Source organism: Alnus glutinosa, chromosome 1 (assembly GCF_958979055.1).
Source record: "Alnus glutinosa chromosome 1, dhAlnGlut1.1, whole genome shotgun sequence".
In the NCBI taxonomy this organism is placed as follows: domain Eukaryota; kingdom Viridiplantae; phylum Streptophyta; class Magnoliopsida; order Fagales; family Betulaceae; genus Alnus; species Alnus glutinosa.
The window spans coordinates 53292710-53308884 of record NC_084886.1 but is presented as its reverse complement, the minus strand read 5'-3'; the positions used below and the strand labels follow the sequence as shown (position 1 = coordinate 53308884).

At 42.9% G+C, this 16175-nt stretch overlaps 2 protein-coding genes across 3 annotated transcripts; one reads left to right on the top strand and one right to left on the bottom strand.

The window, feature by feature from the left end:
* Positions 1-182: 182 nt before the first annotated feature.
* On the bottom strand, positions 183-3108 carry LOC133858334 (jasmonate-induced oxygenase 1). The gene is made up of 2 exons (XM_062293799.1): positions 2146-3108; positions 183-642 (listed from the first exon to the last, which is right to left on the bottom strand). The coding sequence occupies exons 1-2, from the start codon at positions 2968-2970 to the stop codon at positions 400-402; spliced, it is 1068 nt and encodes a 355-aa protein (XP_062149783.1). The 5' UTR covers positions 2971-3108; the 3' UTR covers positions 183-399.
* An 81-nt stretch (positions 3109-3189) lies between these two features.
* Positions 3190-16009, top strand: LOC133858333 (coproporphyrinogen-III oxidase 1, chloroplastic-like). Of its 2 annotated transcripts, XM_062293797.1 has the most exons (8): positions 3190-3945; positions 4036-4111; positions 7600-7694; positions 13526-13609; positions 15007-15094; positions 15198-15322; positions 15406-15504; positions 15622-16009. In XM_062293797.1, exons 1-8 carry the CDS (start codon positions 3370-3372, stop codon positions 15688-15690), a joined length of 1212 nt encoding a protein of 403 aa, XP_062149781.1. In that variant the 5' UTR covers positions 3190-3369; the 3' UTR covers positions 15691-16009. The 2 variants fall into 2 exon arrangements, with proteins under 2 accessions (XP_062149781.1, XP_062149782.1); XM_062293798.1 differs by lacking the exons at positions 15007-15094; positions 15198-15322; positions 15406-15504; positions 15622-16009 and adding an exon at positions 14325-14441.
* The last annotated feature ends 166 nt before the right edge of the window (positions 16010-16175 follow it).

The following is a 16175-nucleotide window of genomic DNA, read 5'->3' as shown; positions in this document are numbered from 1 at the left end:
GTAAAGCGCCTTGGGGGACAATACAACTAGCTAAAAGTCACGACTCAAATTGGCAAAATTTATCATTGCAATAGGTGTCAAGTGGAAGTGCGGTTATGCACGCAGCTAAGGCATCCTAATAGATCAGTAGACTTAACCTTGTTCTTACATAACCCAATCAATTCCATCAAAGAATAAAACCCTGACAACAAATTATTTTTGAGGAAAACTTAATTGGATAGCCAAAAAGATGGAACATCAAAGTCCTCTCATACTAATACTGATGAGAGTTATTATGGCTCCACTTAACCATAAGAACGAAAACTGATATTACTTGCTGTGCTTTCACTTAATTACAAGACTACAAGGTCAAGGCAAATAGAGAAAGGAGAGACGATGGACAAGGGGCTTTCCAATCCCTCAGTTAAGCAGGAGCGAATTGATATTGCCTTTGCCATCTGGGCCCTTTGTATACCATGATGACACGTAATCTCCATAAAGAACTTCACGGTACCGGGGAGAAGATTCATTAACAAGCTCAGAAGCAGGGGATATTTTCACTGCCTTGGCAGGATCATGAAATGTGGCAACTGAGAGCCGCAGTTGAGTGGCTTTAGTTATGGCTCTATGTTGAGCACTCTTATACTTCCCATTGGTAAAAATCTGCAGACAAAGAAGAAATAACACGATGTCACTGACCCCAGTTGTTTGAATAAAACAAATTTTCACAGAATGACCAAAAGTATTATCAGATTTCCTAGTGATGACAAAATTATGGACATGCTACCACATAGTAGGAAACAACTATGTACAGTGCCTAAGACAGCATATACTTAATGCTAATGGCCACTTCATATGAAAATGTTTTTTATTTTGATTGACAAATGGATTGTAACAAATCAATTATGAATCAATGTCGTCAATCCAGACAATGGTTGTCAAGTTGGAAGTTCACTTAGAGAAGTGTCGTGTTTCAAATGCATTATAAGGCCAGATAGAGAGACTGAATATTCAATATCGATTCCAGAAATAGTGTACTGAATCATGTGAGAGAGTATTTAATAAAGACAATGAGACTAATCAAGTCTTAGGTACAGAAGAGCAGGAAGAGATAAAAAATAAAAATAATAAAATAGTACGAAGCTAAATGTTTCTTAAATTTTCACCTAGAAAACCCCTCTTGATATTAAAATTTATCAAACGGGAATACATCCATATGAGCTCCAATGAGCAAGCCACCCAAAAGTAAAGCACCGGTAATTGAAGTATAAACAGTGTAGGATAGCATGATTGTAGCTGAAAGTTTATAAATAAAATTAGTAAAGCAAACCACCATAATCACAGATGCAAATGCTCACTCAATAAATCGGAACAAACACTACGGGCAGAACAACAATTCAACAAAGCATCAGTACAATCTATCAGTTTCAACATTAAAGGGTACGACTGTTGCAAGATATTGGCTTTGGAACTTGCAAGTGTAGAGCCAGATGCAAGAACCTCAGAAGTAGAGGCATAAATTTAATTTGGACCTTCTGAAATTCCCAAGCACTGGGAGAAGTATATCCTGAAGATGTCTAATCGAAAATACGGGTAAGAATATCTAATAATTATCATTGTTTGTTATCTTTCTTTGTCTTTGTTTGTTATCTCAAGGGTTGTTGAGTTAGTTGCTATTATTTGAATAAGGTAGATATTAGCATTCTTTGTTATCTGTGTTATCCTTTAGTTTAGTTAGGTAGTACAATAATGGATCAAGTGATCCTTCTATAAGAGGAGTGGACTAAGTCTAGGAGAAGTCATGGAGTCATTTTGACAGGCAGCTTATATGCGGTGAACTCCTAACCCGAACCATTTTCAATTCCTTTAATTCCATTTTTACAAACACCTTCATCTCAATCCATTTACCATTATCTGTTCTTTTTCTATAATACTTAAATATTCTTTCTTTATTTTTATTTTGATCCTTCTTTATTGAAGAATTTTTTCTTTTTCGAAACTTTTTGCGTTGTGAGAAGCATGGTAGCTCAAATGCATTTTACATTGGAGATTGCTAATTGCATTACATGAGCCGATGCAGATGCTCTGAAACTAAGGGCCACACAGGAATCAGCTTATAAAAAGAATAAACTCAAAACAAGGGAAGTAGATAAGATAGATAGATACCTCGGTTTGATCGGCGAGTATGACGAGAATGGCTTCAGACAAAGGGTGTACGGTGACCCAGTGGTTGTCCTTGAGAAGTTGAAGGCCTCCGACGTGGTCTTGGATGAGAAGCGTTATGACCCCCATATCGGAATGGGGTTGGAGACCGAGGGTGAGGTCCGGCTGAGGGCAGGGAGGGTAATAGCTGACGGTAATGTTCTGGTGCAGCTCACCCACGGCTTCCTCGATGCACGACGATCTCAACCCTAGGCTCTCAGAGATCAAGCCCAACAGCTTCTGAGCCAGCGCATTCATCTGGTCGGCGTACCTGCCCATGGTGTCTCTGTAGTCGGGAGGGAAGTGGGGCCAGCGAGAGGGGTCGCGCCGAGAGAGCGGGAAGGTGTGGTGGTCGAAGTAGTCTCTCCAGTCCAGGACGATGCCGTTTTGGTCGGGGAGGAGCATTTTGGAGCCGTAGCCTTGGGAGGCGAAGGAGGATGGGTCGCACGAGTATTTGAGCTTGTCGGGGAGGGGGCAGTGGTTGAAGAAGGTGAGGCCCACGGTCTTGACGTGGTCCAGCAGGCCGGCGGGAACGCTGTGGTTGGTGACGTGGAAGGCCCCCCATTCCCTGCAGGCCCGCCCGATTGACTCCCGGACCGAGTCCCGGCGGGTCGGGTCAAAATCGGATAGGTCGATGACGGGTGGAACGGTATCATGGTTAGAGGTGGAGGAAGGTGTATTGAGTTGAGGACGGTTTGGAGGGGGCTGGATGTATTGAGGGGGGACATGTGAAAGACCGGCTTCGGCTAAGGCCTGCACTCTCACCATGGGCTCGCCGCCTGCTTCCATTTCCACTTCCACACTGAAATGAACCCAAAGATCGAGAGAGAGGGGTCGAGGATGGCGATGAAATGAAATGAACAAACAGCTCAAGGGGACTCTTTTCTCCGCATTTAATCCCAAATCAAGGGGTCTCTTTTACGTCTTTTTTCTTCTTTTTTTTCTCGACTTTGACTTTTGAAGTTAAAAGGTCCGCGGTAAAAATTAGCCTGTTGTTTAGGACCTTGATTTTCAGCCCACAGGACCACAGCATTGTTCCGGGCTAAGCTTATCTTATTTAAAGCAGTTCCTCTCTCTCTCTCAATCCAAGACTGAAACTTCATCGCCGTAGATATATCCTGTTCGAGTCTCTTCTTCTTTTGTTGTTGTTTGTGCGTGATTTCTTCCAAACCAAAGCAGCTGAGACCAATGTCACCTGCCGCAACTGCCATATGCTCGTCTTCCTCGTCCTTCACTCTTTTCCCTCTCACCTCACTATCGTCAACAAAAGCAAAAACCCACATTTCAGTGCCTAATGGAAGAACCCTACCCCTCCTAGGCTTCAGTTGCTTCTCCTTTAATTATAAGAAGCCCAATCTCATAATTCGATCCGCCATATCCATTGAGAAGGAAACCCCAGAGACCCACCGGCCCGACACTTTTCTCCGTCAATCCGACGACGATGACGCTGCGCTTTCCTCCTCACCGTCATCCGTACGCTCCCGCTTCGAGAAGATGATAAGGGACGCACAAGACCGCGTGTGCGAAGCGATCGAGGCTGTGGAAGAAGGAGGGGCCAAGTTCAAGGAAGATGTCTGGTCGAGGCCTGGCGGTGGCGGCGGCATCAGCAGGGTTCTCCAGGACGGCGCCGTTTGGGAGAAGGCCGGGGTTAATGTCTCCGTTGTTTATGGTGTCATGCCTCCCGAAGCCTATCGCGCCGCCAAGGCCGCCGCGGATCAGACCAAGCCCGGTCCCGTTCCCTTCTTCGCCGCCGGAATTAGCTCCGTAAATACAAACATTTCCTTCCAAAGCCATCGTGGCCGTATCTTTTGTATATACATATGAAAATGTCTCTGTTTCTCTGTTCTGTTTCAGGTTCTACATCCAAAGAACCCATTTGCGCCCACACTGCATTTTAATTATCGATATTTTGAGACTGACGCTCCCGAAGGTATATCTTTCTGCCTACATGTAACATTTTTTACGCATCAAGCGTGCTATTTCAAGTTTATTTCTCATTATACAACATTCTATTCATCTGCATTCTGTATAGAGTTTGCGAGTGTTGCCATGTTTGTTAACGTCTTTGTTTTCTCATCTCAAGTTAAAGACATTAACAAACCACTCAAAACACACACACACACACAAAAAACCATAACTCCAAACACAAAAACAGTATTAAAAACAAAAAACAACCTGAAACACATTACTAACATACACATAGGTATGTTTCTGTCTGAACCAATTGGCAGGCCTCCAGCACGTGAGTGTTTTCCCTTCGTTTGATAACATTCGATACTGTTTTCTATGCATGGGGTTAGTTTTAAGTCTTTCATTATGGATTATTAGACTGAATTACCACAAAGTTTGAACTGAAATTAGTTTAAAGAGGGGAAAAAAAAAACTACAAGTAGTTGGTATATATTAGATGATGTATGTCATACAGAATCCATTTTACTTGTTTTGCTCTTGACAAAAGGAAAGAAAAGAGTTTTATGTTTGCAGGCATTATGATCAATAACCTACCAAATATTAACTTCAAACATAGATCACTTCGTGGAGATTAAGATGGGGGTTTATAAATTCAGTGTTCTTTTGGGTTGAATTATTTCTTTGTGGTTACGTCTTGCACTAGGTTGGGTTGTCTTGGCCCTCAGATTATACCCACAAAATTTAGACCTCTTTTTGAGCTTTAATGGGAAGATGGATGTATAGATCAGACTCTTTGATTGGCGTGAAAACATAATTAACTTTTTTATTCAGATCTCAATTGTGTGAGTTCCTTGAGAAAATGCACTATCATTCCATTTCCCCTCATCAGCATCGGCAAATTTATCCTTGGAGATACTTTTATTAGTAAATAATACCGAACTTCCTGAGGTTGCTATTTTAATTGTTATCTCTGGTTTGCTTGTCATCTAACTAGTCTGGGTAGTCTAGTTAGCAATCATTACCTGAGGTTACTTTGGATGGGTATTCAATTTGAAAATAAATATTTTGTCTCAATTTATAAGGTGTGTGAGTCCCGCACGAGTGTATCCATTATGTGGATCACAAACCTCCAAAGGCAGAGTGTTGATTTTTGAAAATAAGAGGTAAGTCCTTAACATTTCCTCAAACCTCGAGGGAGGTTGGCGACCCTATTTGTTACACGTGTTACAGTTATCTCTTCCCTTTTTTCTCTCTCAACCTTCTTAGATTTTTTCACCATAGTGGTGGCGCGTATAGGCGCGTCCCGCTAGGGTTCAACTCTTCAAACGCTGTAGGGGATGGTTTTAGAGAGGCGTTTCTTCATGGATGCCAAAACCTTCCTTCTCTCGGTGGAGGAAGGCAAGTCTATACTGAGAATGGAGGAGAGAAGGAAAGGTTTTTTTGGGGTTGTGCGTATTGGTATGCAGTGTATTGCTTGGGCTATCGCTGGGGTGAAGGAGGCTTTGCAGTCTAAGGGGGTCGAGGATTGTGTTAAATTCGACGGCTTGGGTTATTCGGAAAGGCTGCAATAAGGATGGTTGATTCTTAGAGCTGGCGGTTGTTGCAGTGGGCGGCCAGAGAGGGTTAATCTTGTTTCCAAAGGGGCGAGGAGGGCAGGGATGGATTAGAGTGGCTGATGAGTTGGGCAAGGTGTTGGTTTTCCTGGAAACTTTGTCTAGGTCTTCTCCTGTTGGTGCATTGTTTCCAGTAGAGAAGAAGGATGGGAAGGAGATCTTGGGTTTGAAGGCCTCGGGTGGGTTTTGGTCCTCTTTGGTTGGTGCTCTTCCATCGTTCGCAGAGGTGGTGAGGTCGGAGGGTTCTGGCAAGGTGTGGATTTTGTCGGCTAAGAGGCGTGAGCTTGATTTTCTCCCTGCAATGAGGCTAGCTGCATTGGAGGAGGTGAGGGTGGCCATGGACTGCTCAGTGTTGGAGAAGGAATCGTTAGGTAAGGACCAGTTGCTGAATCTGTAGAGCAAAGGACATGTAGCGTGTCTCCCCTCTGCCCAAGGCACACTAAGATCAATGAGGAAGCCGTTGCCTCATTTGAATTTGGGACGTGGAGGAACCTTCTAGTGAGTTTGGTGGGTTGGGTCGTTGTTGGGTCACTCGTCTGGGTTCGGGTTTGGTCTTAGACCCCTTCTCAAATTCAAAAGTTTCTGTCTGGGCCTGGTTTCGGCGAAGCCCAAAGCAAAGAAGTGGATTAAGGATACGAGTCAAAGGCACCCTTTGGATTCTGTAGCGGGTTTTGAGTTCTCCGAGGGTTGTGGGTCTACTTCAGCTCTTCAATTTGCGCCAACCAGTTTTGGGTTGTCTTTTCTGACCAGTCCTGAGTTCTCCTTCCTTCCTGAAGACACCAGTCCTTGTTTGATGGCCGGTCTCGAAGACGCTGTTGTGGTTTCGGGCTTGGTGGCTTTGTCAAGTTTTGGAGCAGCTGTTGGGAGGGTCTTGGTTACTTGTGCCACTCCTGGTCTGTCGTCGCTAGTGGCTACCGATGGTCCTTCCCTTGGACCTATTCCGGCGTCTTCTGGGCCGGAATATCTTGTGATAGCTTTCGGTTCAGCGTCATCGTCTGCCACTTCGGGTTCAGCATCGTTGGTGGCTAGGTCAGGTTATGTCCTGACCTCCTCTGATCTTGTTCTGCAGTCTTCCTTGGTCGTGGATGCGGGTTTTGAGTGCTCTTTGGGTATTGGGTCTACATCCGATCTTCAACGGCCTCCAACCAGTCCTGAGAAGTCTAAAGGTGCTGAACTTCATGAAGGTGCCGGCTCCACGTCGTTGGCCGCTGATCTCTCTGTCTCCGAGGTACCTGCAAATTGGGTGGTTGGTTCTGCTCCTTCCCCTTGCAATGGTTGCGCTGCTGCTATTGCTGAAAAGGGGGAGAATATCAGGTCGGATGGCTTGACTCATTCTTAGAAGTGGCCGGTTGGTTTTGACCGGTCTGGGGAGATTGTCTTTTACCCCTTGGGTGTCTGTCATCCTGACATGTCATTGAAGATATCAGGTTAAAAAGGGTGTGCGTCTGAAGATCAAAGGGAAGAGGGAGTGTTGAGTGTTCCTTGTGGGATTTGGGTTTAAGAGCTTTGATTTTTGTGGGTTTGTTTGGGCTTCATTCCTATAGCTTTGAGTGCTATTTGTGGATTTCGAGTTTGAGGGTTCGGGTTTGAGGGTTTTTGGTTGTTGAGGGTTTGTTGGGTTTCTTTCTTTTTGTGGGCTGTTTCGCTTTTCGCTTTCTAGCTAAGTGCGTCCTCTTGTATACTTCCGGTGTGCTTAGGGGCGCCTTACGCTTTTAATAAGACCAGTTTATTACTTATCAAAAAAAAAAAAATGAAGCAAATATCAATGGCTAATTCTTTATCTCACCACCCATATTTGAAAATTGGAATGCATGTTTGTATCACTGGCCGTAAATGTTCATAACTACTATGACAGATTGCATTGTTTGTTGATATCTATTGTTGTTTCATGTAGATACTCCTGGAGCACCAAGACAGTGGTGGTTTGGTGGCGGAACTGATTTGACTCCTGCTTACATCTTTGAGGAGGATGTCAAGCATTTCCATTCGGTATTTGCTTAAAACATCTGACACTGATTCATTTTTTCTATTTGAAACATTGAGAAGTGTTTTTACTCTTGTAAACAAATCATGTTTTTCCTAATGACATAAATTCAAAAAAATTGAAGAAATTCTTTGTGCTCCCTCTATAGGCTCAACAAGCATCTGGTCTGTGTGGAATGAATAGCAAAAGGAAATGATTTTTTCTTTATGTGAGAAAAAGTAGGCTAATTGTGTCTGAATACTGGATTAGGAGGGAAAGGAACAGAAATATGGGGCTTTTTGCATATGTTGAATTCATCATCTGCACAAAAGAATCAAACACAATTAGTGGTCTGTGCAGATTTACAATATATTTTGATGTGCAAGTGTGCATTTATAGCGGTCTTAAGAACTGCATACATGGTTTGATTTATGACCTCCAGATTTATCAGTTCTAGAAGTTCTGTTGGTTCGGGCCCTGCCTCAAGCAATCCAGGGGCTTCTTCTTCCTCCCTGGTATCGACTTCTCTGCCCCTCGCTGGTTGCGCGCCTAAGTCTCCCAGGCCCGTCACTTCTCTTTCAGGCTCAGACGGCTCTTCCCTGGAGGTTCCTTCTCCTTCTACTGAACCGGTCTCCGATCCGTCTCAAGCCAGCTATGTTCTCTCTCGGCCTAGAATGCCGGAGCTGTCGCTTCCCTGTTTATCACCGGTCCTCTCAGTGTTGCCGCCCCTTGCTTCTCCGATGGTCTTCCCTTTGGCGCGCACTATCAAGCTTCAGCTCAGGCCACCACCCTTGGTCAGGGATTCTCTCTCCCCTATGATGGCTCCCCCCCCCCCCCCCCCCCTTTGGGTCCCCCGATTCTGCTTCTAATGCACCTGACACCGACCCTCTCTCTCTTGCCCCGATCCCTGTGGAGGCTGCCCCCCCCCCCCCCCCCCTCTCTCTCTCTCTCAGTGGCTGGTGGCTTAGAGTTGGATTTTCCCGCTGTGGTCAATCCCATCCCTCTAGCTTGCTGCCCTCCTCCCAAGTCCAAGTGGAAGACTGGGAAGAGCTCTTCGGACTGGCTTATGCCGATGTTAGAGGATTCCTGGTACTTTGTGGGTCTCTCCTGCGATGACTCTGTTCATAATCCTTTGCCCCTGTTTTCTGATATGCTGTCTAAGCATGAAGACCAAGGGAAGTGCTCTAGTCCAAAGGTGGGTAAAAAAAGTGTTAGAGAAGTTAATGGTCTCTTTTGCTCTGTCAACTGTGATGCTCGCATCGGCAGTATCTCTCATGGTAGGAACAGGAGGAGGGCTCTCAGTGGTTCTACATGAATCCCATATTGATCTCTTGGAATGTTAGAGGGCTGAATCAAAGAAACAAGCGGTTGAAAATCAGAAACCTCCTCAGGCAGTGGAAGGCTGACATAATTTGTTTGCAAAAAAACCAAATTAGAACTTATCTCTAATAGTATTGTGAAAAGCTTGTGGGGTTGTCAATTTGCGGATTGGTGCTTTCTTCCTTCAAGCGGGGCTTCCGGTGGTATCCTGTTGATGTGGGATAGGAGGGTTATGGAAAAATTTGAGGTGCTGGTGGGGGATCATGCCGTGGCTTGTAGCTTTAGAAATTGGGCAGATTACTTCTCTTGGGCTTTTGTTGGGTTTTATGGCCCTAACCTTGATCCTCTCCGTAGGAATTTATGGGACGAATTGGCGGGTTTGCTTAGTTTGTGGGATCTCCCCTGGTGCATTGGTGGTGGCTTCAATGTCATCCGCTTCCTCTGTGAGCGTTCAGGAGCCGCTCGCATTTCTCCTGCGATGGCGGATTTCTCTGACTTTATCTTAGAGCGTGGCCTCATGGACCTTCCCCTTACAGGAGGATCATGCACATGGTCCAATCTCTCCTCTCGGTCTAGGATTGACAGATTTCTAGTCTCTCCGGTTTGAGAAGCTAAATATCCTGGTCTCTTTCAGAAGAGGGTTCCCCACTTGTGCTCTGATCACTTCCCCATCCTCCTCGATTGCGGTGGTATTCATAGAGGGAAAAGGCCTTTTAAATTTGAGATTATGTGGCTTCAGGAAGACGGCTTCAGGAAGACGGCTTCGTGGAGAGGGTGAGGCTTTGGTGGGAGTCTTACTCCTTCCAAGGCTCCCCTAGCTTTGTTCTTACTCAAAAATTGAAGGCACTAAAGGTTGATCTCAAATCTTGGAATGAACAAGTGTTTGGAAACGTGGAATCCCTTAAATTGGCTCGTCTTGAAGAATTGCGTGCGCATGACAGAATTGAGGAAGAGAGAGGCTTAGATCCCGAAGAACTTTTGAGGAAAAACTCGATTGCTAGTGATCTGGAAAGAATTATTCTCCAAGAAGAAATCAGCTGGAGACAAAAATCCAGGGTTCTTTGGCTAAAAGTGGGCGACAAATGCATTAAATTCTTTCATCAGATCGCTAACTCGAACAGAAGATCCAACTCCATAGATTCCTTGTCTGGTAATGGCTCAGTCACTTTTGATCAACCGGCCATCAGATACCACATTGTTCATTTCTATGAGTCTCTTTTTTCTGAGCAATACAACTGGAGGCCCAAATTGGATGGCATTGCTTTCAACTCCTTATCCTTGGAGGAAGCCACTCAATTGGAGCTTCCTTTTGAGAAAAGGGAGGTCCTAAAGGTGGTGAAATCTATGAACCGAGACAAGGCTCCTGCCCCTGATGGCTTTCCCTTGGCTTTTTTCCAAGACTGTTGGGATGTGATCAAATCGGATATGATGGGGCTCTTCACAGATTTTCATGCTCACAACAAATTTGTGAAAAGCCTCAACGCCTCTTTCATTGTTTTAATCCCCAAATCCCCTAGGGCAACCAATCTCGCAAACTTTCGGCCTATCAGCCTAGTGAGTGGTATTTATAAGATCATTGCTAAAGTTCTCACTAATAGAATGAGCAGTGTTTTGGAGAAAGATTATTTCAAAGCCTCGGAATGCTTTTGTCAAAGGTAGACATTTTGGACTCGGTCCTCATAGCTAATGAATGCTTGGATAGCCATATCAAGTCTAGTATCCCAGGGGTTCTTTGCAAACTAGATATTACGAAGGCTTTCGACCACGTCAACTGGAAGTTCTTATTGTACATGCTAAAAAGATGCGGCTTCAGGGATAAATGGGTCTCTTGGATTTCTCATTGCATCTCATCGGCACGCCACTCGATTTTGGTTAATGGTTCGCCAGCTGGCTTCTTCAATAGTTCTAGAGGGCTGAGACAGGGTGATCCTCTTTCGCCCCTCCTGTTCATTGTTGTCATGGAAGCTTTGAGCAAAATGCTCTCTGGTGCTGTTGATAGTGTGGTCAACTCTCATGCTTTCGATGGGTTCTAGGCCTCCTGTGATCAATATCTCTCATTTTTTGTTTGTAGATGACATTTTGGTCTCTTGTGAGGCTAATCCTGACCACCTTCGTTTCCTGCGTGTACTACTAGTTTGCTTTGAAGCTGTCTCTGGTTGAAAGGTCAATTTGGCTAAATCTCTCTTGGTTCCTGTTGGCAATGTGGACAATGTTGCCAAGTTGGCTTCTATCTTGGGTTGCGGGACTTCCTCTCTACCCTTGAAGTATCTTGGCATGCCCCTTGGGGCACGCCACAAGGCTACGTCCATTTGGGATGATATTGTGGTTAAGATGGAGCGTCGTTTGGCCAGTTGGCAAAAGTTGTATTTGTCCAAGGGTGCTAGGGTTACCCTCATCAAGAGTACACTCTCCAACCTCCCTACGTATTTCATGTCTATTTTTCCCATTCCTACTCGTGTGGCTAACCTTGTTGAGAAGCTTCAAAGAGACTTTCTTTGGGGTGGGATAGGCGAAGAATTCAATTATCACTTGGTCAGATGGGACAAGGTTTGCTCTCCGATCTCTGAGGGAAGTTTGGGTTTCAGAAACTTGAAGACTTTCAATCGTGCTCTTCTAGGCAAAGGGCTATGGCGTTATGGGTTTGAGCGAGATGCATGGTGGAGAGTCGTGGTGGATTCTAAATATGGCAGCCTAAGGGGTGGTTGGTGCTCTCTCGAGCCGATAGGAGCCTTTGGGGTGGGGGTATGGAAAAACATCAGGAAAGGCTGGGATTCGTTCTCTCGTTACACTAGATTCATCGTGGGGGATGGCTCCAAGATCAGTTTTTGGCATGATTTGTGGTGTGGTGACATAGTCCTCAAAGTAGCCTTTCCAACTTTATTTGACATTGCTCGCCTTAAGGATGCTGTTGTTGCGGATAATTTGGAGCGGTTGGGTGACTCATTCCAGTGGAATGTGGGCTTCATCAGGGAGGCTGACGATTGGGAGGTGGATGTCTTTGCCTCTTTCTTCCAATTGCTACATTCAATTAAAGTTAACAGAGACAATAAAGACAGTTTGTGGTGGGTCCCCTCCAAAAAAGGAGTTTTCAAAGTCAAGGCCTTCTTTTACTCCTTAACTAGCGCTGGTGGCGGACGCTTTCCCTGGAAAAGTATTTGGCGTACTCAAGCTTCTCCTAGGCTGCTTTCTTTGTGTGGCTTGCAGCTCTGGGTAAGATCCTCACCCAGGACAACCTTAGGAAACGGCATGTTATTGTGATCAACCGTTGTTGCATGTGTAAGAAGACCGAGGAAACTGTAGATCATCTCCTTCTCCACTGCGACGTGGCTTCTGTTGTGTGGAATTCTCTCTTTAGCCGTTTTGGTGTGTCTTGGGTTATGCCTAGACGGGTTATTGACTTGCTTACATGTTGGTGGTCATCTGGCAGATCTAGGAGTGCTATTGTTTGGAAAATGGCACCTATTTGTATCTTCTGGTGCCTTTGGTGGGAAAGAAACAATAGAAGTTTTGAAGACTTGGAAAGAACCTTGGAAGAGACTCTTTCTTTGTTCTATCATTCTTTGTATTGTTGGACTTCGGCTTATGTCCATCCTTTGTTTATTTCTTTTTCTGACTTTCTCTCTCGCTTTTCTTTTTCTAGTTAGGTGTTTTCCTTATATACTTTCAGTGTACCAAGGGGCGCCTTATGCTTTTCTAATAAATTTGATCTTTTTCCTATCAAAATAAATAAATAAATTTTTTGAGTAATCGCACAATTTCAACTCCCTTTTTCTAAATCCGACTTTTAACTCCTTAATTTTTTCAACATTTTTCGCTTTGCTCCTTCCAAAACCATCTAAAACGGCATGTGTAAGATAATTTTTTTAAAAAAAATAAAAAATAAAAAAAACCCATATGGGACCATCCCTCCTCACAAGGGGGCGGTCTCCCCCAGCGGAGGAGCCACCCCCAGCAAAGGGGATGGCCCACACTGCCACCCCAAACAGAGGGGTGGCTCGCGCTGAGGGTGGCTGCCCCCCTTGCAGGGGTGGACAACCCCTCCCATCTTCCTTTCTTTTATTTTTTTTTCAAAATTTAATTTTTTTTTTAAAAAAAAATCAACTGACATGGTACAACTTTTTATGTGGAATTAATGGGGTTAATGCCACGTAAGCAATTTTAAACCAAATGAGTGAAGTGAAAATTGCAAAAAACTTAAAAGAGTTAAAAGTCGGATTTAAAACTGTGGAAGTAAACTGAAATTGTATGATTACTCAAGGAGTAAATTTATATTTTCCTTTGTTTTATGATGAGATATTAATGGAGTTCTCTTGGACTGCTATGTTCCTAGCTCTTTTAGTGATTAGCTTTAATGATTTCCTCTTTTTTTTTTCTTCTCCTTCTTAGCCACTTCTCTTGTATACTCCCTGTGTACTTGACTGCGCTTTGCGTTTTTTACTGATATTACTCTTACTTATAAAATAAAAAAATAAAATAAAATAAAAAAGAAGATATTAGTGGATTTAGGCTTACTGATATTGGCCTTCTTCTTCTGTAGGTACAAAAAAGTGCTTGTGACAAATTCGATCCTACCTTCTATCCTCGATTTAAGAAATGGTGCGATGATTATTTCTATATCAAGGTATTTACTTTCTAAAGCTTTTGATTAGTAATATCTTATAATATGGTGTTGATGGTGCATTGAGTTTTCTAACTCCTATTATAAATACTGCTAACTTCTCACTCATTACTATTTAAATATGTACTTTCTTATTACTTAAATGCACTCACGTGAACAACGGGGTTTGGCATTTCAGTATTTGTATGAAGTTTGGGATTTAAATAAAATGTCTTGTATGTCAACAAGTTGTACACAATGCAATCCTGACATTTAAACCGACCCAAGTCTCCAACTTAACCCATTATACAGACTGGTCTGCCTCATCTAGGTTTAAGTTCTAGTTCTGGTAAAAAAAACAAAGCCTAAATTCTCCCGTTTAGGTCACCTGAAGTTACTAGTTGAGAAGCATTGATGGAACAATTTCGTAGGACTTCAATATTTAAGCAAAAGGAGATTTTTCATATTGTTTATGCATTCAACATCTTATCAACAAAAACACTGATACATTGTGTTTGCTTGGACGACATCACATGTGGGATGGGGTTATAGCCTTATTTAGGTAAAACACATCTCTTACGTCCGTTGCTGAACACAATATGGAGTTCCTTTATACTATATTGTTAAAGTAGACCTTATTACCATACTCTTGAATTTAAAAGAAAGCTTTCAACTTCTAACCGAAGGGGACCTGCCAACATGCCCTTCTTTGCCTCTTATGAGCTTATGTGCGTTGTAGGTGTACTTTTTATTGGGATGGGTTATTGTTCCCAAAATGAAGGATTTGGATCAAGGTTCGGCACCCAACCAGCTGTCATTATTTCAACTCTTATATTTGTAACATTACTTCCATTTTTAAAGTTAGTTAGGAATCTAAAGTTAGTTTTATTTCTTCAGGGCTTGTCATTACTTGCTCTAGGTCAGGTTTCCTAACCCTAAATGGGGCAGGATGCATTGGGCAATTTTGGACATACCAAATTCAAAGGGACCTAAACTTTGGACCCAGTTCATTGGAAACTCTAGCTTGCAATGCCCTTTGATTCCAAAATCAAAGTGATAAGAAATATTACTGCTTCAGTGTTGAAACGATCTTTTTTGTTGCTCACCTCAACAATAGAGTGACATCATTGGTTTTATTTCTTTGCTGGTGCCAATTAGAGAGCATGCTTGATAATTATTCAGTATTATTGGGTTGTTCGACTTTTATATTAGCCGAATAGGACAAATGTTATCTGCTATAATGATTTTGGTTATTTTTATCAAAGGTGTGAAATTTATTGGCTTTCCTAGACAGTTTTGCTCCGTATTGACTGACTGCTAATGTTATAATGATTTTGGTTATTTTTATCAAAGGTGTGAAATTCATTGGCTTTCCTAGACAGTTTTGCTCCGTATTGACCGACTGCTAATGTTATATGCAGCATCGTGCTGAGAGACGAGGGCTTGGTGGGATATTTTTTGATGATCTAAATGACTATGACCAAGAGATGCTTCTTTCGTTTGCCACTGGTAATTGCTTGAAAATATTGAATTGATGTGTCATTACGTGGTTTACCTTTAGTTTCAATTTACTTCAACCCTCTTCATGCTCACATCTATTGTTGACTTGTAGAATGTGCGAATTCTGTGGTTCCTGCTTACATACCAATTATAGAGAAAAGGAAGAATATGCCATTCACAGACCAGCACAAGGCATGGCAGCAATTGCGAAGAGGGCGCTATGTAGAATTCAATTTGGTATCAACACTAGCTCCAAAGATGTTAGACGTGTAACATTTTTCTTAATTAGGCCTTGCTAACCTGTTTTCTTATCAATAAAGGTTTATGATCGGGGTACAACATTTGGGCTGAAGACAGGAGGTCGAATTGAAAGTATTCTTGTTTCTCTCCCACTAACTGCTCGGTGGCAATATGACCATGTAAGCTTCTTGGATCTCTCTCTCAATGAAAATTCTGTATGTGGTGTTACTAAAAGGACAGAATGGAATATATCTGAATCATAATGCAATGATGGTTTTGTTGTTTGGCGTGTGCAGCAACCGGAAGAGGGAACTGAAGAATGGAAACTATTAGATGCCTGCATCAATCCAAAGGAATGGATCTAAAATCATTGAAAATATTGCTTTATATTCCCAACCCCCCTCCCTCTTCCCTCGTTTTCTTTTTCAGTGAGTGTAGTGTTTCTTTATTGCTCAGTTAGGAGTTGAAGCCCAATCTCTACATAGATGTAATCCACTAGAAGTAAAAGGCGATAGAGTTGTGAATCATATAATTACGAGTATGATCTTTTGCAAGGGCTGAGAAAAATCTTCTGGTGAATAAATACAATGATGACACGGCTAGCAAATGCCAGTAATTGCATAAATCTGTAAATCCAATGTTGCATGTCAAGGAAGTTAATGACATTACGTTTTTCGAGTAGAATTATACCAATTGTTTATATTGTTTGCCGGTTGAAAGATAGCAATTGCTTCTTGTTCTTAATGGGCTTCGTACATGGTTGTTCATCTTCACTTTATGGAAACGAATAACTGGTAAAAGCTTTGAACCTTTTTTATAGGTAAATCAATACATTAGAAAGTTCTTACAT